The 25,711-nt window shown below is 38.3% G+C and overlaps 1 protein-coding gene and 1 long non-coding RNA gene across 3 annotated transcripts in view; one reads left to right on the top strand and one right to left on the bottom strand.

Annotated features, from left to right (window-relative positions):
• The window catches only part of LOC123334658, a 56,759-nt gene extending 42,324 nt beyond the window's left edge, over window positions 1-14,435 (top strand). Inside the window, exons 3-4 of the long non-coding RNA XR_006552662.2 lie at window positions 8,423-8,510; window positions 14,144-14,435. This is a non-coding gene — a long non-coding RNA (uncharacterized LOC123334658). The remainder of the gene's footprint in view (window positions 1-8,422; window positions 8,511-14,143) is intronic.
• The window catches only part of GLCCI1 (glucocorticoid induced 1), a 107,727-nt gene that overhangs the window by 15,731 nt on the left and 66,285 nt on the right, over window positions 1-25,711 (bottom strand). Inside the window, exons 4-6 of one of the 2 annotated variants that reach the window (XM_006058671.4) lie at window positions 14,213-14,329; window positions 8,344-8,496; window positions 3,730-3,940 (exon numbers count right to left, since the gene is read on the bottom strand). In XM_006058671.4, the coding sequence (XP_006058733.4) occupies window positions 3,730-3,940; window positions 8,344-8,496; window positions 14,213-14,329 (481 nt within the window). The remainder of the gene's footprint in view (window positions 1-3,729; window positions 3,941-8,343; window positions 8,497-14,212; window positions 14,330-25,711) is intronic. The other variant, XM_025290893.3, reaches the window with a different exon arrangement.

Here is a 25,711-nt window from a genome sequence, read left to right as displayed (position 1 = left end):
CTGAGGTAGTTTTGTAGAAAATGGAAAAGTGTCTTAATGATTCTGCAATCTCCTTAGTTTCTAAAAAAATTTTTTAAAAAATGACTATTAGTCACACCCAACACTATTTATTCAATGTGTACTACATACCAGGAGTTGTGCTAAGCACTTTGGTCCAATATCTCATTTAACCCCAACAGTGGTATGAAGTATAAAACAAGTATTATCACCCTGTTTTACTAAGAAAACAATTTTTAAAAAAAAACTGTTGGCCTTAGAGATGATCTGGACCAATGTTCTCATTTTACATTTTAAAACAAAAAACAAAAAAACACAAGAGGAACAGAACATTAACAGGCAGATATCTGGGAAAAAAGAATAAAAGGGTATAGAAAAACTATATACAACCAAAGGCAAAGTCTTAGGAAAAAGTCTAACTTCCCTAAAAAATCGTCAGAATTCAGATTACTATACTATCTCAGAGAGATACGTGTGTTTTTATGCTCACTGTGGTGTTATTCACAATATCCAAATCATGGGGACAACCTGCATGTCCATGAACAGATAAATAAAGAAAATGTGGTTCTAAGTGGCTGTGAGACTGCCTCAACGGATACACTCCCATAGAGGCCGGGAAGGCAACCTCACAAACAGCAAACCAAAATGGAACTCATCTATCAATTTCCTAATACATCTCCCTTTAGGTTCAGCATCTCAATTACCCATAGGATTATACTTAGAAGAAAACAAAACTCCAGAATCTACTGCCTAGCCTTGTATCACTGTTATTTTTACTTTTCCTTTTAACCCAACTACAAGTGCTAATAAGTAGCAAAAGTGATCTGCACTTATCCTTTTTACTGATATAACAAAAAATACAGGTTTTGGAATCAATCAAACAATATTCGCTTTACCATTTACTACCTGTGCATCCTAAAACAAGATATGATTATTAACCTTCAAAACAAACCCTCCTACTAGAAGCAAGGTGTCGTCTTGTTTGTTTTATTATGAAACATCCATATTAAAAATGTGAGGAATTGATTGAACTGTCTGCTGTGGTAGGACGCCTTAGTGTATTGGAAGTTCCCTAGTCTGACATTCTTTGAAACAGACATTCCAGCTGAAGCAGAGAGATGCCTAACTAAGGTTCTGCTTTCAATACATTCTTAATGGAGGAAGAGAACTCCAAGGCTTCCAGTAAGGCAAGGGTGAAATGAAAACGGACAAGCACTGATATCCACCCACAGAAATAAAAGCAGACGACGAAGTCCAAGGGAGCTTCCCTCTAAAATCTCAGCAGAGAGTCAGGTATAATGATGACTGAAACAAGCCAGACCAAAAGAACATAGACTGCATCATTTCATTTCTGCGAAATCCAGTAATGGGGAAAAATTAGGCTACAGTGATGGAGGAGAGAACAGTGGTTACTTCCAGGCAGAGAGCAGAAGGATTCTTTTTGGAAAGGGAGCTAAGAAGCCTTCTGGGATGCAAAATATGTTCTGTATCTTGATCCAAGAGGTAGCTGCATGAGTGCAAATGTGTAAAACTTCAGGGGGCTTAGCACTTAATATTTGGGCACTTTAAATGTATTAATATCTCAAAACAAAATGAGGGGACTTGAGGTCAAGCCAGGACAAGGCCCATAAAATCCTGTAAGATTTAGTAAACTTTATTTTTTTCATGTTTTTAAAATTTTGTTGCCTATGATCTGTTTTTCTGTGGTGACAAGCAGTAAATGTGTTACAAAGGAAGTGCAGTATTCCTTTGTAAGTAGCTAGGAAGGTGGCAGTTGGGCAGTCTTTGGAACCGTCTTTGACTCAGGGTCCAGAAATTAAAAAAAGAGAGTGAACACTAGCAGTCAAGTGCCTGACACGAGGACAGGAGGACACGGGCAGTGAGAGCCTGACAGGAAGACACGGGCGCTAAGGGCCTGACTGAGGACAGGAGGACACGAGCGGTGAGGGCCTGACAGGAGGACACGGGCGGTGAGGGCCTGACTGAGGACAGGAGGACACGAGCGGTGAGGGCCTGACAGGAGGACACGGGCGGTGAGGGCCTGACTGAGGACAGGAGGACACGGGTGCTGAGGGCCTGACTGAGGACAGGAGGACACGGGCAGCGAGGGCCTGACAGGAGGACAGGAGGACACGGGTGCTGAGGGCCTGACTGAGGACAGGAGGACACAGGCAGTGAGGGCCTGACAGCAGGACACGGGTGCTGAGGGCCTGACTGAGGACAGGACACAGGCGGTTAGGGCCTGACAGGAGGACACAGACGCTGAGGGCCTGACTGAGGACAGGAGGACACAGGCAGTGAGGGCCTGACAGGAGGACATGGGCGCTGAGGGCCTGACTGAGGACAGGAGGACACAGGCAGTGAGGGCCTGACTGAGGACAGGAGGACACGGGCAGTGAGGGCCTGACTGAGGACAGGAGGACACGGGCAGTGAGGGCCTGACAGGAGGACACGGGCAGTGAGGGCCTGACTGAGGACAGGAGGACACAGGCGCTGAGGGCCTGACTGAGGACAGGAGGACACGGGCAGTGAGGGCCTGACTGAGGACGGGAGGACACAGGCAGTGAGGGCCTGACTGAGGATGGGAGGACACAGGCGCTGAGGGCCTGACTGAGGACAGGACGACACAGGCGCTGAGGGCCTGACTGAGGATGGGAGGACACAGGCGCTGAGGGCCTGACTGAGGACAGGACGACACAGGCGCTGAGGGCCTGACTGAGGACGGGAGGACACGGGCAGTGAGGGCCTGACTGAGGACGGGAGGACACAGGCGCTGAGGGCCTGACTGAGGACAGGAGGACACAGGCGCTGAGGGCCTGACTGAGGACAGGAGGACACGGGCAGTGAGGGCCTGACTGAGGACACGGGCGCTGAGGGCCTGACTGAGGACAGGAGGACACGGGCGCTGAGGGCCTGACTGAGGACAGGAGGACACAGGCGCTGAGGGCCTGACAGGAGGACACGGGCGCTGAGGGCCTGACTGAGGACAGGAGGACACAGGCGCTGAGGGCCTGACTGAGGACAGGAGGACACGGGCGCAGAGGGCCTGACTGAGGACAGGAGGACACGGGCGCAGAGGGCCTGACTGAGGACAGGAGGACACGGGCGCTGAGGGCCTGACTGAGGACAGGAGGACACGGGTGCTGAGGGCCTGACTGAGGACAGGAGGACACAGGCAGTGAGGGCCTGACAGGCAATAAGCCCCACGGGTTCCGCACTCTTATTGGTGTTAATAATTCATCTACATACCATAATATAATCTGTGATGTGCTGCAGGTACTTGTTAAACTTTATCTTACTTGGTTAAAGATATCCTCGTTTTCCAACAGAATTTTTAGAAATTATTTCCTTTCAAATTAATATTATTATGAAATCTAACCTCAGGCATGAGAACCCTAAAGTCTACCATAACCATCCTTAACTCTGGACAATACCGAGGAAAAAAACTGTGTGTTGTATTATGTGAAGCTGTCCACACTCATTTGATAGCTTTCATTAACTGTTAGAACCATGCGCTGTGCTCCTCTGACACATTTATGGAAGATGTTTGCGAAAGTCACAAAGAAGGGGGTACGTGAAACCAATGAACAAACAAACCTAGATCCACCGATCCTTTACAGTCCCACCATTCAACAAAAGAAAAAAGGTGATGTAATGGTCTAAGACAAAGGAAGTATAATGAGCAAAGCCCTGTAACACACCCGCTACCTAAGTGGATGATCCCATTCTCACCTTTATCACGATCATAGAGTAAATCCTCTGTTGAGCAAGGGCTGCCGTCCTGGGATTCCGGGGGGCAGAAGGGAGAGGCGCAGGGTGAGTGGCTGCTGCAGCTGCTGCTGCGCTCCTGCACAGACGGGGTCTGTGTGTCGATGCTGCGAGTGCTGCTGCTCCGGTAGTGAGCAGGGAGGGGGGCTCTCCGACCATCAGGGATGTCCAGAGGCTGGAAGAGCAGCAACCAGCGCACAGTCAGTGACGGTTCACACGCTTCATCCATACAGAAAGCACATGCTGTTTCTTTTGATTTCACTTTTCACTATTATTGCCAGCATAGCTGATTCTTCAGAGAATAAAGATACCTATCTTAGGTCATCATTTCTGCCAGTTACCTTTAGGTCAGTACTCCCAGGAATACTCCTCTAGGACAGGGGCGTCTTTTAACACTGGATCCTAACTGTGCCTGGCAGACAGCAGACACTCAGTAAACATTTGTCCAAAGAATTAGTCAAACTGCTCCAGAAACCACTTTGACTTGCTAATAAGAAAAGAGAAATCTCATATTCACAGGTATGGATTTCCATTTTTCATTCTTTCTTTTTTTCCTTTTACAAGCCAGGAACAGGTTTTGCAGGTTACCCAAAGTGTCTAATAAACAGACTTATTCTAGTAGAACTGAATGGAGGATATTAATGTAACTGAACAATTCTACTAATTTGGTATCCAACTGAGTAGGACTACTAATGGATTTTGCCTAGTTCTAATGCATTGTTCTGAGTGACAAAAATAAACAGAAATGAAATTATAATTGTAGACTCATATATGAATCATATATTTTCAACCTAAGAAGACCCTAGACCTCATCAGTACAGTATCTTCACCAAAAAGGAACTTATACAGCTCCGGCTGACATGATCATTTAAATGGCATCAGAGCTTCTGACTCTCTCTACTCCGCTTCTGCTGTAAAGATGTATCTTACTCATCAGCAAGCTAACAAAGTGAGGTCAACAAATACAATGTATATATTAACCATTTACAGTATTTTTGTTATTATATAGACAAGGATGAAATGCTGGGAAAAAAGAACCAGTATATGCTTAGTTTATTTACAACTTATTTTTACTATTTATAGGCTATCAATCCTGAGGTTTGTCATTTCAGAGATTTTAGAAACATTTCAGAGATTTTAGATTTAGAAACATTTGTCAGATGGAAAATGAATTAAGGTGCAACATGAGACTCAAAGAGTATCAGTTTTTTCTGTAACAAGTAAAGGCCAAAACCTAAAATGAAAACTTCATTTATCTATGCAAAGTTGCTAAACCAAATCTATACCATCTTTACAACCTGACAATGACCATGCTACTATAAAGAATATAGTCACTTATGGAACATTAGTTCATTTTGTAACATAACAAAAGTAAAATTTTCCAACTTAGGAAAGAAATATTCCCAAAGATATATTAATGTACTTGGTCAAATGCTAAGAAAATAATTATTTTATTACATTATTTTCTTTTACTTAACTAAATTTAGATTTTAATTACAACTCTGCACTAAATTCTAAGAAATCACTGGTGCAGGGTTTTTTTTTGTTGTTTTTTGTTTTTTTGACAAAATTATATGATAGCTGTGGGAGTTTCTCAGAACAATCCATCAAGAAAGATCATTTTGGAAAATACATGAGGCCTTTATGACAGAGGTCTTTCTTAAAACTTATATATTTAAGTTGACAACAATCTTACTTTAATAAAATGTCAATATTGGTAATCAGTAAAATAATAATGTATCAATTTGTAATTTAAAAAGTTTAACACCCTGAGTTATCTTTTATTCATGTCCTATTTGATAAACACAATTTTTCTGTAGTCCCACTTCTGAATCTGTAACTGGATAATATATACCAATTTCCTTAACCAACTTCTGTTTTGTTGGGGAGAGGGTTCAGAGAATTAGAATAACAAGACAGATTTTAGAGGTTTACATAGTTACACAAAATAATGATGGAAATTATAAAGGCTTAGAACAAAGGTCCGTCTAGTCAAGGCTATGTTTTCCCAGTGGTCATGTATGGATGTGAGAGTTGGACTGTGAAGAAAGCTGAGCACCCAAGAATTGATGCTTTTGAACTGTGGTGTTGGAGAAGACTCATGAGAATCCCTTGGACTGCAGGGAGATCCAACCAGTCCATTCTGAAGGAGATCAGCCCTGGGATTTCTTTGGAAGGAATGATGCTAAAGCTGAAACTCCAGTAGTTTGGCCACCTCATGCGGAGAGCTGACTCATTAGAAAAGACTCTGATGCTGGGAGGGATTGGGGGCAGGAGGAGAAGGGGATGACAGAGGATGAGAGGGCTGGATGGCATCACTGACTCAATGGACGTGAGTCTGAGTGAACTCTGGGAGTTGGTGATGGACAGGGAGGCCTGGCGTGCTGCGATTCATGGGGTAGCAAAGAGTTGGACATGACTGAGCAACTGAACTGAAATGGAGAACATTGATATACTTAGGAAGCTACTGGCAGGCTCACCTGCCAAAATGATAACATTTTGATTTATTAAAACTTTGAGGCATGCTTAATCATAAATCTAAAAATTCTTAAAATTAATATTTTAGTTATTACTATTTAGTTATTACCAAAGTAATTCTGAAATGTCTACTGTGAAATTAGAATATGACTTATTTAAAACCAGAATTACATCAGTATATTTAATTTTCTAATATAGTTTTGCTTAGCAGTTCTTAAAGAATTAGCAAATGTGACTGATTATCTCATCCTGAAAAAATTAGACCAATTTTACTTCCTTACATTACTGTTCTTAAATGTCACATAATGTATAAAGGAAACATTTTAATGGTATGCACAGCTAAGCTAAGAGCACAATTTCTAAAGGGTTCCTTTCTGGCCTAATGAATATAACGTAAAAATTTAACTCTTAGGGAGAGTAAAATGGCACAACCTTTTGGGATGGTAATTTTAGCAATATTAATCAAAATTTAAAATGTGCAAATGTTCTGACCTAGCAATTTCACTGCCTGGAAACTGTCTGCCAAGAGTACACCGTGTTTTCTAAAGCACTGCTTATGACAACAAAAACTGACAACAGTCTAAATGTCCACCAGTAGGGGACTTTTAAATTAAGGTACATTCATACAATGATTCAACATATATTAGCATACAGGCACATATCTGGAAGAATATACAATAAATTATGATTCGTGCTTATATTTGCTAAGCAATATTGAAAGTTGGAAAAAGGTTTTTTCAATCAATTTTATAAATATAAAATTATGTGAATTTTGAGATGAACTCTCAATCAGTGTTTAAAACCTACACATTATTTGAAGGAATCAGATAGACATTTGACATAAATCATATTTTAGTTCTAAAAAACCATCAGATAATTAAGCCAAAAGCTACTTGATGTTTTCTTTTGTTGAATATACCTTTAAAATGTGGTCAAATATAGGTTCATGTGCAGGAGTGTCCAGATTTCTATTCTGGGACAGAGATAGTTTATAAAGTATTTTTGATTAATTCAAATGGATGCAAGACTTAACTATATGTGAAAACTAACACCATAAAACCCTAAGAGGAAAACACAAGACTAAATCATTGTGACCTTAGATTAGGCAATATTTTCTTGGATATGAACAGTGAAAAAGACAACCCACAGAATGGGAGGTATTTTCAAATCATCTAATAAGGACTTCTTATCTAGAAAGTAAGAACTTTAGACCTTTTACATTTCAATAGTAAAAGGACAACCTAATTTTGACATGGGGCAAATGGTCTAAATAGACAGTTTTCCAAAGAAGATATACAGTGGTCAACACCATAATGAGGTACCACTTCACACCCATCAGAATGGCTATAATAAAAAAGGTAATTATAAGTATTGCTGAAGATGGAGAAATTGGAACTTTCATACACTGCGGTTGGGGATGTAAAATGATACAGAGTGGCTACTTTGGAAAACAATCTGGCAGTTTCTCAAAAGGTTAATCAAAGAGTTTACCATACTAGCAATTCCACTTCTAGGTATATACTCAAGAGACATGAAAACGTCACGTTCACCCAAAAACTTGTATATGAAGTTTTTTTCATGGCAGCATTATTTTTAACAGACAGAAAGTAGAAATAATACAAATGTTCATCAATTAATGACTGGATAATAAAATCTGTATAAGCGAATATTATTTGGCAGTAAAAAGGAATAAAAGTACAGATACATGCTACACTATAAATGAACCTTAGTTCAGCCTTAAAAACATTAGTCTGAGTGAAAAAGGCCTGATACAAGGGCCCTGTATTGCATGACTACATTTACATGAAATATCTAGAACAGGCCAATTCACAGACCAACTACATTAGTGGTTGTCTCACTGGAGGAAAAGGAAGAGATGACTGCTAAAAAGTACGGAGTTTCTTTTGGGGGTGATGAAAAAGCTGTAAAGTTGACTGTGGTATTGACTGCATAACTGTGAACATGCAAAAACCACTGTACACTTTTAATGGGTAAATTGTACGGTATGTGAATTATATCTAATAAAGCTGTAACAAAAAAGACTGAGATAGTTCACAGTATTAAAGAAAAAAGGGATTCAAACATCCCGTATACCCTTACCTTGGACACATCCTCCTTCCCATTATTTTCTTTAATGAATACCTTTTCTAATTCAGGACTTATTCCTTCTACATTGCAGGGCACACGTGAAACAGATGATTTTGGCACAGATATATTTGACAGCGGCATAGGGACTGATCTTGATCCAGTAGCCTACAAAACACAAGGTAAGGTGGTATCGAATTATTTGTGGATGAAGAAATTATGAACTAAAAAGCAAGGTAAATCTTAAAACAGAAACTCAGTGAGCAGTTATTTTGACATTTCAGATAACAATATAAATTCAGGTACACATACAGCAATTTAGGTTCCAAAGTAAGAAGGTAAAAATTACAGAGTCAAAATAATCCTTTATGGAAGTGTAAAGCTATAATTGTAAACTGTATACATTTTTTCAGCAGAATATCAGACAGAATCCTCTGTACTGTTTTTTCATTCATTTTTCTGTTTTTACTGAAAAAGCACAGTTGAAATCATGTAAACTGAATATATCCTGTGACTCTTCAGCTCTGCTCTATGCTTACGTGTGTGTGTGTTTAAACGATTTGTTCCCCACACTGTGACAATCCCCATCTAGTATTTTTCATTTATACTTTATCCACAATTTAAGAAAACCTTTTGGATTACTAAGTAGTATGGCAACAATATCATGATAAGTTCTATAACACTCACTTAACAGCTTTAAGGCTGTTTTCAAAAGTCCTTTGGAGGACTTTTAAAAATTAATACCCCTCATAGCTGTCCTGTGGGAGGTACCATAAAGTGGAAGTCAAGCCTGTTGATTCTCAAGGAACTTAAAGAACACAAAGGAAATTAAAAACATAAACATGAACAAGGAAAAAAGAAAAATAATATGATCTGTACCTTAATCTGAATGGTTAAAGTTGATACATATGATTCACAATGAAGTAGACAGCTAGGCACTGATTAAATGAATATTTCCCATACATGCTATGCTCCTGCCATTTGTGAATTGCTGCCTGTGAATGTCCTTTGTCTTATATTAATGTATGAGCTTTTTTCATATTGAAGTTGTAACTCTTTGTCATCCATTTGCTGTTTACTTTAGTATGAAATATCTTTCTTCCAGTACTTTTATGGTTTTTCATATTTAAATATTTAACCTATTATGATTTATTTTTCTGTATGTTATGAAGTAGCATTTTTTCCCACATGGTAACAAAACTGCCCCAACATTTCTCTTTGGATTCTATATTTGATTTCCTTAAAGTGTTATCTGACAATCTCTATTCAGAGATCCACTTTAACTGCTATAATTGTACAACAATTACATTTTGCATTCTGGTATCCAGTAGGGAAAGCCTTTTCAAATTTTCTTTTTAACTGACATTACTTTTCCACATTAACATTGAAAATAACTTTTAAAGTAATAAAAAAATTCCTTTTACATTTCCATTGGAACTCAATTCATACATTAATTTTGGGCAAAAGACTATTTGAAAAATACTGAGTCCTCCCATGTATGAATGACTTCCCATTTATCTCTATTTTATATTTCATATCCTCAATAAAGTCTTAAACTTTGCATATTTCTTTTAAGTTTAATTCTGGGCATTTTATATTTTTCACCAGATATATACTAACATGCTATTTCTAGTTGTAACATAGTAAGAAATATGTATTTGGTTTCCACCCCTGGTTCCTGACACAAAGTTCCTGAATTCTTGTAATTTCCTGAGGGATGGGGGCATTAGGAGCATCTTTTGTTCAGATATTTGGTTTCTGACACCGATCCTGACAGATAGCTCCTAAACCCCTTGGAATTTCCTAAGTGATAGGACCAAGAGTCTTTCGTTCTAATGAGGTGACTCTTAGTGGGTTCCTGAATAGGTTCAGAATGGGGTGCTGGTCACTAAAAAGAACCCATGCCTAGAAGCTTGGAACTTCCAGTCCCACCTCTGATGAGAGGAGAGGGAGCATGCCTATGTGATGAAGCCTCCAAAAATCCCAGCACTGGGGGTCAGAGAGTTTCCAGGTTGGTGAACATATATCCATGTACCACAAGGGCGGTGCACACCAACTCCATGTCAGCAGAAACTCTTACATGTGAGTTACCGCCAAACTTTGCCCTGTGAACCTCTTCATCCTGCTGTTCATTTTGTTGTTCAGTCACTGTCATATCCGACTCTTTGCAACCGTGTGGACTGCAGCACAGCAGGCTCCCCTGTCCTTCACCATCTCCTGGAGCTTGCTCAAACTCATGTCCATTGAGTCAGTGATGTCATCCAACAGTCTTGTCCTTTGTCCCCTTCTCCTCCTGCCTTCAATCTTTCCCAGCATCAGGGTCTTTTCTAGTGAGTCGGCTCTTGCATCATGGGCCAGAGTATTGGAGCTTCAGCATCAATCCTTCCAATGAATATTGAGGATTGACTTCCTTTAGGATTGACTGGTTTGATCTCTTTGCAGTCCAATTTGATGCAGTCAAAAGCATCAATTCTTTGGTGCTCAGCCTCCTTTATGGTCCAACTCTGACATCCATACATGACTACTGGAAAAACCATAGCTTTGACAAGATGGACCTTTGTTGGCAAAGTAATGCTTCTGCTCTTTAATATGCTATCTAGGTATTTCATAGCTTTTCTTCCAAGGAGCAAGCATCTTTTAATTTCATGGCTACAGTCCTTATCTGCAGTGATTTTGGAACCCAAGAAAATAAACTTTGTCACTATTTCCATTTTTTTCCCCTTCTGTTTGCCATGAAGTGATCGGACCAGATGCCATATCTTTCTTTTTTGAATGTTGATTTTTAAGCCAGCTTTTTCACTCTCTCCTTTCACTTTCATCAAGAGGCTCTTTATTCCTCTTCACTTTCTGCCATAAGGGTGGTGTCATCTGCATATCTGAGGTTACTGATATTTCCCCTTGCAATCTTGATTCCAGCTTGTGCTTCTTCCAGCCCAGCATTTTGCATGATGTACTCTGCATATAAGTTAAATAAGCAATTGACAATATACAGCCTTGTCATTTTCCTTTCCCAATGTGGAACCAGTCCATTGGTCCATGTCCAGTTCTAACTGCTGCTTCTTGACATGCATACAGGTTCCGCAGGAAGGACGTAACGTGACCACAGGCAGGTATCAGACCTGCCTCCTAAGGTCTGATATTCCCTCTCTTGCAGAATTTTCCACAGTTTGTTGTGATTCACAGAGTCAAAGGCTTTAGCGTAGTCAATGAAGCAGAAGTAGATGTTTTTCTGGAATTCTCTTGCTTTTTCTGTGATCCAATGCATGTTGGCAATTTGATCTCTGGTTCCTCTGCCTTTTCTAAATCCAGCTTGAATATGTGGGAATTCTTGGTTCACATACTGTTGAAGCCTAGCTTGGAGAATTTTGAGCATTACTTTGCTAGCATGCGAGATGAGTGCAAGTGTGTGGAAGTTTATTCTTTGGCATTGCCCTGTTCCAGTCCTGTGGCCACTGCTGAGTTTTCCAAATTTGCTCATCTGTATGGACCCGTTATATCCTTTGTAACAAACAGGTAAATGTATTTCTCTGAGTATTTTGACCCCTTACAGCAAGTTACTGAACCTGAAGACAGGGTTGTCAGAATCCCTTCTTTACTACTGGTAGGTCGAAAGTACAGATGATGACCTGGAACTTTCAACTGGCATCTGACGAGGGGCAGTTTCATGGGGTGGAGTTCTTAATCTGGGGGGTCGGTGCTAACTGCAGGTAGTCAGTATTGTAACTGAATTGTAGGATGCCTGGTTGGTGTCTGGAGAGTCGGAGAATTCATTAGTTGGTGTGGAAAAAACCCCACGCGTTTGGTGTCAGGAATGTTGTAAGTAGAAGGAACAATATTTTACCTTTACTAGTACAGAAGAAAATAATAGATTTGTATGTGTTTATATCTTATCCATTTATTAAGTTCTCAATCTTTTTATTGTGAAAAATTATAATCATAATTAACAGAATAGGTGTACATAATCCAGCTCCAAAACTTAACATTCTCTAATCTTAGTTCATCTAAACATCTACTTGGTTTTTTTCTTGGAGTATTAACACACATTCTAGACTTCATATTTCATCTATAAGTATTTCAGTGTGTATAGCAAGATAATTATTTTTAGACATAACCACAATGCCAAAAAAATCAATGTAAATTGGGAACAAGTGTATAAAGCTTTTCTTGTTAATCAGTAAGTCAATAGATATGCAGGAAAGGTGCCTGAAATAAACAAATAAGAATGAATGGTATATTAATTCTATCAGATTAAGAAAAAAAGGAAGGCATATGTGAATTTTCTCTTGAAATGTCTGCCATGTTGGTTTTACAGCTCTGATGAGATGTAACTGGCATACAATAAAATCCTCCCATTTTAAGTATGCAATTCTTTGAGCTTTGTAAATGTATACAGTCATCCAATTATCAGTATAATCACACTTTAGAAACTTCTGTCATTCAAAAAAATGTCTCTAGGGCTTCTCTACAGTCAGCTTTTCTAATACTTTTCAAAAAGGCAACATTTTGCCTTTTTGAAGATGTAAGGTAATGTAGCCTTTTGCTTCTGACTTCTTTAACTGGCATGATGTTTTGAGATTCAGCCAAGTTGTCATAAATACCATCAGTTCCTTCTTTTTACTGCTGAATAGTATTACACTGTATGGATGTATGAAGTGCTGTTTATCTATTCACCAATTCATGGATATTTGCTGCTTTCCATATTTTGAGTTTATAAATGCTGCTGCCATGAACATTGATATAGATGTCTCTGTGTAGACATTATGTTTTATTTCTCATGAACAGATACCAAAAAGTAGAATTCCTGAGCTGTATGGTCAGTGTGTGTTAGCTTCTTCAGAAACTGCCACACTTCTTTCCACAGTAGCTGTACCGTTTTGTGTTCCCACCAGCAATGTGTAGTTGTCAGGCTTGTTTCACACCCTCATCACACTTGGTATTGCCAGTATTTTCCATTTCATCTTATCATTAGTTTTAACAGTTTTAACAAATTCACTTTAATTTTCTAAATATACAACAATATCACAAATAGTGATAACATTCCTTTTTCTTACTGCTCTGTCTAGAACCTCTAAACTACTAGCAAATAACATCAATAATTACAGACATCTATGACTTAACTTTTATTTTTAACAGAAATACTTTCAGTATTTTACTGTTAGGATCTCACCATATTTGCAGGTAGTTACATTAGGAAGTATCCTATTTTAAAATAAGTTTTTAACACATATGGATACTGAGTTTTTATCAAGTGTTATTCAGCATCTGCTGTGACTTTCTAATGCAATGAACTAACAATGCATTTCCTAATGCTGAATCATCCTTACTAGATTTGTGAAAAACCCCTAATTAAAAATTTTTTTGATATGCAACTTGGGTTGCTTCTGCTATATTACTATATTTGATTTACTAAAATTTACATTAATATTTGTAAGTAAATTTAGAATATCATTTCCTAAATTTTGTTCCATAGGATCTACTAGTACAAGTTTGGCAGGGTGGGGGGACAAAAACACTAATTCTCAATTTCTTCATAAGTAAAGTGGGGTAAAATATACAAAGCGACACAGAGATAGATGGGTTAAGGTACTATTAGAAGATTAAACAAGAAAATGCCCAGAGTTGCTTAGTTAGTGAATGAACTAGGATTTCAGTCCAGGACAGTATAAATCATCCTTGAGACCATTACACTCTGTTATGTCTATTATTAAAAGATTATACATATGGCTAAAACAAAAACAAACATTTTTTTATAAAAAAACACTATAATTGATTTCAAGTTAGAGATGTACATTAATTTTTTTTTTAATCCTAAAAGGATGGATTCTTCCTTACAATGAACCCTTTGAAAGGAATTATTCCAATGCACAGCGAGTTGTGAGCCTACCTGAGTGTGACTGATGGCTATATGGTTGCCATGGAGAGGTGACTGACGATCTTTCTCCTTGCTGTGCCGACTGCTCTGTTTACTACGTTGTAGTTGCTGCCTCAGTTTGGCAATCTGCTTTGGGGAGAGGGAAAGAGAAGGAAGAAGAGAACAAAAGTGAATATCAAGCTTTAAGCATTTATTTTTTTAAGTTTGGATATTAAAAAATAAAAATTTTATCAAAGATCTCAAGAGATATTTCATTACAATGATTTATTCTCCAATTTTTGATAGTTGAAACCACTGAAAGTAAGAATATGTGCTACAAATGCTTCACTTATACAATTTAAATAGCGTTGTTGGTAAATACATTGACTAAATTTCCCCAGATTATTTCATATTTTACCTTTGTAACACCAGAGACATTTTCCCTTCTAAGCACTTTTTCTAAGGTGTAAAACTAGTATTTCATATGCCTACTGATTAAAGTCAAGCCCAATCTCTTAATATATAGGGATCACATTAGTTTCTAAGTTCCCATCTTATACAAACAAAATTGATCTGGTATACTAATTTCTGAACATTAAAAAAAAAAAACAAAATCCCATGGTGTAAATCCTTATGGCATTTATTTAGCATTAGTCACTTGAATTTAACATCTTACTATATATTACTTTTAGTCACAAAATTTTTATTTTCCAGCTTTTTTGAGATGTAAGTGACATGTAGCATTGTGGAAGTTAAGGTGTACAGCATGTTGATTTCCTGCTATTGTATACTGCAGAATGATGCTACTACAGCATAATAGCTCTACCCCATTACATAACTTGAGATTTATTCTCTTAGCAGCTTTGAAGTAATAACACTATTACTAACCGTAATCCAAATTCTATACTTTAGGTCCCCAGAACTCATCCATCTTGTAACTGAAAGTGTGCACCCTGTGGCTACTCCCCATCTCCTTTACCCTTCAGTCACTAGCAACCACCACTCAACCCTCAGTTTCTTTGAGTTTGGCTTTTCTTCTCTGGTATCACAATGAAGTGATACCATACCATATTTGTCTTTCTCTAACTGATTTACTTCACTTAGCATAATGCCCTCAAGGTTCATCTATATTGTTTACAAAAGGCAGGATTTCCTTCTTCCTCATTGCTGAATATATATGCCACATCTTCTTTATCCACTTATTCACTGACAGACACTTGGCTATAGTGACATACATTTAAAAACAAATGTAACTTAGGTATTTTCCTAAGCGGAACAGTAATACTCCAAGGCTTAAGAGAAAAGTCATTTCTATAATATGGCTTGGAATTCATCAAACTATTAATATATTTTAGGTGCTATACAATCGTCTTAAACTGTGCCAGACCAGGAGGAAAACTTGAGCATTTTCAAAGGGAATCATTAGCAATTTGGGGCAAGTTACTTAATATTTTCCTTGTAGATGATGACATGAATCAATTAGTAGGTACTCCTTGAACACCTACAATGAGCCCAATTTTATGTTACTTACAAGGCAAAGTGCCAATACAAAGTAAAGTCTGTAAAATATATTGATTTTCTCAAAGAGATGTTAGCAAAATGCTTACCTTGAATAACCATGGCAATAAAAAGCAAAATAGACAGTTGCTATTAAAGCCTATAAATGCTCAAGGGGAAAAGCATATGGGTTGCTGGGAAAATTTATTTTTACCTGTGGCAAACAGAAGAGAAGCAGCATGGAAGAAAATAGAGAACCTAAAAGAAAATCTATATTTTTCCTTTTAAGTAAGATCCTTAGTCTCCTCTAGTGTTTTGAAACTCTTTGTAGCTTTAAGGACATCACATACAATTTCCTTACAAAGGTATACAAATGAGATAATCTGTGTTAATATTTGTGTTCCTTGCTCTCTGTTGAAATGACATCATTTTCTTCCAGAGAATATTAATTTTCATGAGAAAAGGAATCAAAATTAGTTGGTAATCATTATAAATCAAGCCAGACTATGATAAAACATAAATAGAATTTCAAATTGTACAAGTTATTTCATTAGGACAGGGGTAAAAAATTAAGTGTTTTCTGAGTATTAATGATGTTTTAGTGGTATTTCACGGAGAAGGCAATGGCACCCCACTCCAGTACTCTTGCCTGGAAAATCCCATGGACGGAGGAGCCTGGTAGGATGCAATTCATGGGGTCATGAAGAGTCAGACATGACTGAGCGACTTCACTTTCACTTGTCACTTTCATGCACTGGAGAAGGAAATGGCAACCCACTCCAGTGTTCCTGCCCGGAGAATCCCAGGGACGGGGGAGCCTGGTGGGCTGCTGTCTATGGGGTCGCACAGAGTCAGACACGACTGAAGTGACTTAGCAGCAGTGGTGTTCAAAACTAGCTTTTTAAAGAGCTTGTAGAAAAGAGCCCGTAATGCTTACAGATTAATCAAAGCAGTGTGTACTTTTTCATTTTTAAAATAATCTTTAAAAAAATAAATAAAAATAATCTGAAAACTGATCAATCCTAATCACTCTCTTTTTAAAGGGCTTTGAGATATCATAATAAACCAGAAGTTTTTTTCTTTAACATACCACTCTTTAATATGATACACACCCTAGTTTGCTTGGAATACCAACTTAGACTATGCAACCTTATAGTTTCCACATAATACTGTTTATCTCTGGATTATAATATAGTTATGCTTTTGTTTACAAATTAGAGATTAGAGTAAAAGGAAAGCCCATCTTACTAGATATATAATCAAAACATTACAACTCTTACTCAGGAACCATGTAGAATGAAAGCAGGGTATAATAAATCTTCCTTTGCTTCAGAATATAAGAGATTCCCGTGTTTCCTTACACGACATTCAGAAGAGTGGCTTATGTATATAACAACTGCAAATATTCTTGCCTTCCATACTTTCACTTAGAATTCTCCTTCTTTTCTCCCTTGGATGCTCAAGAGCCCATGGTTATCCAAAGTCATCTCTTCTCCCTAACCTCAGTACTAGTAGACACAAAGCTATCTCTGGGAGGAAGGCGCCGATGTGTGTGTTAGTTACTCAGTTGTGTCCTACTATTTGCAACCCCATAGACTGTAGCCCGCCAGGCTCTTCTGTCCATGGAATTCTCCAGGCACAAATACTGTAGTGAGCTGCCATTCCCTTCTCCAGGGGATCGTCCCGACCCAGGGATTGAACCCAAGTCTCCTGCGCTGCAGGCAGATTCTTTACCATCTGAGCTACCAGGGAAGCCCCAGGAAGGGGCTGAGGAAGTTGTAATTTCCGATCTAGTCATACACACCCTCCTGCCTAAGGCACCCTCTCTAGTCAATCTCACGTTCCAATGTATCGCACAAAGCTCTTGGTTCTCACTTCAGTGAGTCTATTCACCCTGGTTGCTGCTGCTAAGTCGCTTCAGTCGTGTCTGACTCTGTGCGACCGCAGAGACGGCAGCCCACCAGGCTCCCCCGTCCCTGGGATTCTCCAGGCAAGAACACTGGAGTGGGTTGCCATTTCCTTCTCCAGTGCATGAAAGTGAAAAGTGAAAGTGAAGTCGTGTCTGACCCTCAGGGACCCCATAGACTGCAGCCTTCCAGGCTCCTCCGTCCATGGGATTTTCCAGGCAAGAGTACTGGAGTGGGGTGCCATTGCCTTCTCCGATTCACCCTGGTTACTACAGTGAAACTCGCATACAACCTTCCTTTATAAAGGGAACCCTGAGTTATACTAACTGGATTTCTTAAACTATAGATGAATCTTACTTGTGTTTCTAAATATTCATTAGCAATGCTTAAGAAAAAATTAAGAATGGACCTTGAGGGGATTATACTAAGTGAAATAAGTCAGACAAAGAAAGTTAAATACTGTAAGAGCTCACTTATATATGGAATCTGAAAATCAACAACAACAACAAAAAACAACTCAGAGAACAGCTTCGTGGTTGCCAGGGGCAGAAAATGGGTGAGAATGGTCAAAGTGTACAAGCATCCAGTTATAAGATGAGTAAATTTTGGGGTGTAATGGATAGCATAGTGACTGTAGTTAATAACACTCTATTGTATATTTGACAGTTTCTATGAGGATAGATCTTAAAAGTTCCTATCTACACATACAAAAATTATAAAATTATGAGGTGATGGATGTGTTTACTAACCTTCTTGTGGTATTCACTTTACAATATATACATATATCAAATTATGCTGCATATACCGTAAACTCGTATGATGTTATATGTCAATTATACCTCAATAAAACTTAAAATTAAGAGGGAAGAAGAGAGGAGCATTCTCTAAACATGAAAGGGATCTTAAGCACATATACTCTGACATTTTAAAAAGGGAATAAGAACCCCGAGGTCACAAAGAAGAAATAATAATTGTAGGGAGATGAATTATCATAAATATTCACTAAGAAATGACTAAAATATTTGTGGAATTAGAGAAAAATCGGAGACTGGTCCCACTTAAAATCTAAGAACTGGGAACACATTTTACTGTACATTTTTGGAAACCTGGTCATATCACCCTTGTTTATTTGTAATTTTTGTCCTGATAGTTCTCCCATATTGTTAACACTTAAAAAAAAAACAAAAACCCTAAACTCTAAGCCTCAAAATACTAGTCGATTATTTTTGCCTCAGGTACTGAAAAGGAAGGGACAGAGGGTGATATTTCTCAGAATGAATTCTATTCTATAGTAGGCAGGGAATTGAGAAATCTTAACCAGACTAAGTAGATGCAGTAGGAACGGAAGCAAGATCCAAAGGAAAAAATGAGATGAGAGCTAGATTAACACTAGGAAAACGGCACTTTGCCACTCGTATTTATATTATTATAAAATGAAATATTTTCTATTTTGTTCTCATTCATTTCTCAATAAAAACATATGAGATAAATGCTATTATTATCCTCACTTTAGAGGTGAGGAAACTGAGGGGCGGGAAGGTTAGTTTGTTGAAAGCCATTCAGTTAAGTGGTGAAACAAGTACATGAACTTAGGGAAGTGGAATTCCAGAGTTTGCTCTCTTAATCACTATTCTATATTGCCTGAAGAATCAAATAAATAACTCACAAGGAGAGAAAGAATCTTACAAAAAGTAAGACAGACATATAAATAGGAAAACATACAAATGACAACAGCTGAGCTGTTAAAAGACCAAAAACAATTACTAAAGTTATTAATCCAACAAAATTTCCTGAAAATATAGCTTGAGAAGTTGTAAATCTCAAGCTGTTATTCCCTTTTATAAGAAAAAAGAGAATACGTGACAAACTTGAGTGCTTACAAAGATCAGTGTCTCAAAAGAAAGGTTCTGCAGTATGAAAACAGTTTACATACTATATCCTTTGACAGTGTTCAAAGGAATTTAAAGTGCAACAGTACCTACTATAATACTAAAATAAAATTTAAAACTTTTACTTAACATAAATTTGAGCAAATCATGCTGTTTTACTTTTTTCTTTCATTTTCCAAAAGACAAATGCTAATGAAATAACTGGGGCTTCCCTGGTAGCTCAGATGGTAAAGAATCTGCCTGCAATGAAGGAGACCCAGGTTGGATCCCTGGGTCAGGAAGACAGTCTGGAAGGGAGAAGGGAATGACAGCCCACTCCAGTATTCTTGCCCGGAGAATTCCATGGACAGAGGAGCCTGGTGGACGACAGTGGGACAGGGCTATTCAGTCCTCTGATACCCAAATGCACACACATAGGCATATGTGTGTACAAACTGCATATACAAAGAACACACAGACGTGTAAGCACACGCATATGAATAGAGAGCTGTCACCTGCACACACATCACCGGTACACATGATGGCCACGTGCAGACTCACAGAAGCCCCCACCCCAGAACAAAGAAATAGATATTTCCATATACAGATTTATCTCCACAGACATAGCTAGCTTTGGGACACTTTAGTTTTTGATACAGAAATTTATTTACCAATAAGGTATATTTGCCAATAGAGGAATGCTGACAATAATATTAGACTAACATTGAGAAAAAAGTTCATAAAACTACTAGACTGCACGGATATACTGTAACCGCTTTACAGATGAGGAAGCACTTTAAAAAGTAAAGTATCTTTCCCAAGGTAACACAACTAATAAATGGCAGACCCAGTCCGTTAGCCTTTAGTCCCTAACCTCTTTCTATTAGCTACCAGTGCTGCTGAAAGTAGTACTACATTAGAGTTCACAAATAACCACTAATACCTCGCTATGTATTGGCTCATAATCGCAACCACTTTAAAAAGTAACTTCCTTTCTTAATGTTAGAGATATTGCAAGATGTGAAATTGCAGTAAAGATGAACAAAAATTTGATGTAGCAATTAACTGACTACATACTAACTTACTGATATATTTCTTTTTCAATAAGCAGTTTGATGACCCTAAACACCATTCTTATTGGTCCAATTTTAAATAATGAAAATATGACATCTTTACAATTCAATTTAATTTGAACTCAGAATTTACTTACTGGATGAGTATTTGTGCTTTTAAGGTTTTACCATATAATTAAATAAAAATTCTTCAGAATGTTGTCTTTTAGGTCCAGAGAAAATATTACTGCAATTATTTTCCTCTACTATGGTATGATAAAACAATTCTTTTTAAATAGCAAAAGTTAACAGAACATTAGGGCAGTTATACTCTTAGTAATGATTATGAGGAAACTTTTATTTTTCTTACTGAAAAAAGAAAGACCCCAACAATATCTGTTAATCACTATTTGATCAGAAACAAGAAATGTCCCTAATCATTTCACTTAGAGAAAAACTATCCCAAGTAGTAAGAGAGCTTATTGATGAGATAAAGAAGCAACCTATGATTTTTTTTCTTATATCCACTGAAGAACTTAAAAATACTCACTTTTTAAACTTATATTTATCAAAGTCAGAAACAATATAAAAGTCAAAACAACGATATAGTAATATTATTTATATTCTGTCTGGGAATGTCACCCTCTGGGATAAAGAGTAGGTTTACTTACTCCTTACTATTAATATAAAAACAGTGGATTCTCCAACTTCTGTTTCTCTCCTGTAATGTGATCTATTATTTGTGCAGGCATCCACTTAAGACCCTCTCCATCACCCCCACTGGGGTTTACAGGAACTAATGCAAACTCAGTAGTCTTGTTACTTGCTATGCTGTGAATAATAAAGTCCACTGCCTCTAAACCATGAGCCTCATGGCTTCTGCTAGTGTCCATGAACTAGTAAAAGGCTAACTTATTAGGCTATCAATAGAAAAAATAAAATCCAAGATGTGAACCAGTGTGTTTCCTCTTCTGCTTCAAATGAAGAGAAAGGAGTTTTAATGGAACATCTTGGAAAGACTGATTGTTCCTCACAGATAAAAGGACATGACAGACTGGAATCTGACTCCCACTCCTGATACCGATAATGCTGAGCTAGGATGACGGAGATTTACTGTTGCATCAGAGTCAGCCTCAACTCCCAGATATTAATCAGATTTTTTAAATGTTCGAGTTTCTCAGTAACCATCTGGGAAATTTGAAAGTGAGAGTCCCAGTGGAGGGCTGGCTTAGGTTCTACCTAGGAGGGCTACCCCAAAGGGTAAACAGAGCTCAACACTGGAGAAACTGAACATTATTTCTAGAATTCTAGAGTCTTTGGAGAAAGTAAGCTAGAACCATAGGAAAGAGATGCAGCAACAAGAGATGTCCAAAGAAGCCAAGACATTTCAAAAGAAAGTCAGTTTCAAAAATCTGTCAAGACCAGGCAATAGAAAGGTACTTTATTAACAGTACCAGCAAGTAGGAACATTTCTGTTCCCCTTATCTCCCCATAGGGCTTCCCTGGTGGTTCAGATGGTAAGAATCTGCCTGCAGTGCAGGAGACATGGGTTTGATCCCTGGGTCAGGAAGATCCCTTGGAGGAGGGCATGGCGACTCACTCCAATATTCTTGCCTGGAGAATTCCACGGATAGAGGAGGCTGGAGACCTACAGTTCATGGTGTCACAGAGTCAGACACGACTGAGCAACTAACACAACACTACCACTCCATCTCTCCCTTAAGCTCCAACTCCAGAGGCTCAGACGCAGGAGCTATGGAGTTAGGACAAAGGTAAGCAAAAAAGACAAATGGAGCTTTCAGGTTCCCTTCCCCCAGGAAGCCACTCAGGGGTAGTATGCCCTAGCTAGAAGAGGAGCAACCACAACCGTGAAATAAGGAGGAGCTTTCCGAGAGACTGGAATGCATGCTCACTTAAAGGAATCACAGGAGTGAAAAAGCTTCTAGTTTTGCACTGAACTTCTCTCACCAAATAAAGGACAGTGAGAGTTAATATAAAGTCCTTTTATTATCCCATAAAGCCTTAGTTGCCTTTCCTAATATGTAATTAAGCTCTTTAAAAAGTAGATTTTACCTACTGTTTCTTTTGAAATTCTACATGCTTTTACACAATTTTGAGCATACAGTCTTATGCATTTGATGCTAATCCATGAACAAATGCAGTGCCACTACAGGCTGATAATGTATGCTAAAAATTATCTTTAAAATTTTCCTTTTTTCTCTTTTACCTCTATTAAATGTATACAAATCAAGTACCATAAAAATAGAAATAGAGTCACAGATGGAGAAAACAAACACAGTTACCAGGGGAGAAAATGGGGTGAGGGGGATAAATTGGAAGACTGGGATTGACATAGACACACTACTATATAAAATAGATAACTAATAAGGACGTACCCAATAGCCCAGGGAACTCTTCTCAATATTCTGTAAATAACGATATGGGCAAAGAATCTGGAAATGAGTAGCCATATGTATATGTATGACATTCACCTTGCGGTATGGTAGAAACCAACAAAACACTGTAAACCAACTCTACAGGTCACGCGACACAGCCCATCACTACACTGTACACGGCTGTCAGTTACAGGTTCTGATACATGAGCTGATAATCTGATTCCCAGTTTTTTCATAGGTAATCTGCTTTTTTCTAATTGCAAGAATGAGTATGTGTGTGTGTGCTTGATCTACAACTCACCAGACCTAGAAGTGGAAATTTTTGTTTTGTTTATCCTCCAAAGAATTGGTGGGCTTTTTCAATCTAAAGACCCACGTCACTCTCCAAATCCAGCATATTGTCAAACTTTAAGGAATATCTCTTCCCTGATACCTACTATTCTTACCTCTGGAAACTCCTTACTCAGTCTGTTTTCCATGTTTCTTAACTTCTCTTTCATATTTTTAACCTCTATCTTTTTAAAAATTATTTTTTATTGAAGTATAATTGATTTACAATGTTGTAGTAGTTCTTGGTATATAACAAAGTGTTAAGCTGTAGCTCTATCTATTCTTTTTCATTGTTTTTCCATTATGGTCTACTACAGGATATTGAATATAGCTTCCTGTGCTATACAGTAGGTCCTTGTTGGTATCTACTTCGTATATAATCACTTGTACCTGCTAATCCCAAACTCCTAATTTATCTCCCCCACCTAGTCTCTTTCTACTTTGGTAACCATAAGTTTGTTTTCCATGTCTGTGAGTTTGCTTCTGTTTTGTAAATAAGTTCATTTGTATCTTATTTCCCTGGTGGCTCAGAGGGTAAAGCGTCTGCCTACAATGTAGGAGACCTGGGTTCAATCCCTGGGTCGGGAAGATCCCTTGGAGAAGGAAATGGCAACCCACTCCAGTACTCTTGCCTGAAAAATCCCATGGACGGAGAAGCCTGGTAGGCTACAGTCCATGGGGTTGCAAAGAGTCGGACATGACTGAGCGAATTCACAGTGTATGAGTAACATCATATGGTATTTCTTTCTGACTTACTTCACTTAGTATGATAATCTTTAGGTCCATCCATGTTGCTGTAAATAGCATTAATTCATTCTTTTTTATGGCTGAGTAAATCTTTATCTAGTGCTGCGATGAACATATGGGTGCATGTATCTTTTTGAATTAGAGTTTTTGTTTTTTCTGGATATATGCCCAGGAGTGGGGTTGTTGAGTCATATGGTAGCTCTGTTTTGAGTTTTTTACGGAACCTCCATACTGTTTTCCATAGTGGCTGTACCAATTCACATTCCCACCAACAGCACACACAGGAGCATTTCCTTTCCTCCATACCCTCTCCAGCATCTACTGTTCGTAGATTTTTTAATGACAGACATTCAAACTGTCAATTTCTATCTTTTTATTTTATATTCTAGATGATTTGCTCATCCAGACTTTCTCATTTGAGAGTTTTGATTCACTAATTCTCAATTCTGCTATGTCAACTTAATCCACTGAAGAGTTTACTTTCAGTTTCACCAACTTTTCAGTTTCACCAATAAGCCTTGGAAAGGACCCTTTATCATTCTGCCTAGTCTTACTTCTGTTCTCATTGTGAGTTACTGTTTCATTTGCAATTCTTAAATATTCTAAGTTCTTTTTGGGGATTGTGTTATTTTCCCAGATATACCCTATTTAATGTATCCACTCTCTCTTATAGCAATACATTTCCTTACATACTCTAAAACACTTACTTGCAAGTCCTCTGTATGTGGGAGTTTTATCCTTTGTAAACTCTTTACTTTCTGTCTTGCTCACAGTTCAACTGATAAAAAATCTGCTTTATTGCCATATTATTTCATGGTTGCTCAAGACTATGGTGTTTCAAAGGTGCATAGCTTCAGAGCAAGATTTAAATGGGGAAGACTGGGGCTTTGCCCCCACATGAGTACAGCTCTATTCCAGACACCATATCCACACATAGCATATGGTTACTATTTCCATTTTTTTTTACAGATGTTCTTTTTACACAAGAACACCAACAGTGTCAGGTGAAGTTATTTCAGATCTAGTTTAACTGTTTAGACACATGGTCCTAGTTCCCTGCTTTAAGCTTATAGCCCAGTTCCAATCTCCCATTTGCAAGACACATTTTACCCTCTTAAAAGGTGCTGCTGTTGTTCAGTCGCCCAGTAGTGTCCGACTCTTTGTGACCCCATGGACTGCAGCACGCCAGGCCTCCCTGTCCCTCACGATCTCCTGAAGTTTGCCCAAATTCATGTTTATTGCATCGGTGATGCCATCCAGCCATTTCATCCTCTGACGCCTATCCTATTCTCCTTCTGCCCTCAATCTTTTCCAGCATCAGGGACTTTTCCAATGAGTCAGCAGTTTGCATCAGATGACCAAAATGCTACAGTTTCAGCTTCAGCATCAGTCCTTCCAACAAGTACTCAGGGTTGATTTCCCTTAAGATTGACTGGTTTGATCTCCTTGCTGTCCCAGCAACGCTCAGGAGTCTTCTCCAGCACCATCGTTTGAAGGCATCAGTTCTTCGGTGCTCCTCCTCCTTTATGGTCCAGCTGTCACAACCATATGTGACCACTGGGAAGACCAAAGACCTTTGTCGGCAGAATAATGTCTCTGCTTTTAAACACATTGTCTAGGTTTGTCATGCTTTCCTGCCAAGAAGCAAATGTCTTCTGATTTCATGGCTGCAGTCACCATCTGCAGTGATTTTTGGGCCCAAGAAGAGGAAGTCTGTCACTACTTCCACCTTTTC

This window comes from Bubalus bubalis, chromosome 8 (assembly GCF_019923935.1).
Source record: "Bubalus bubalis isolate 160015118507 breed Murrah chromosome 8, NDDB_SH_1, whole genome shotgun sequence".
Classification (NCBI taxonomy): domain Eukaryota; kingdom Metazoa; phylum Chordata; class Mammalia; order Artiodactyla; family Bovidae; genus Bubalus; species Bubalus bubalis.
Note: the sequence above shows the minus strand (reverse complement) of the source record. Positions and strands in the feature narration are given on the sequence as shown.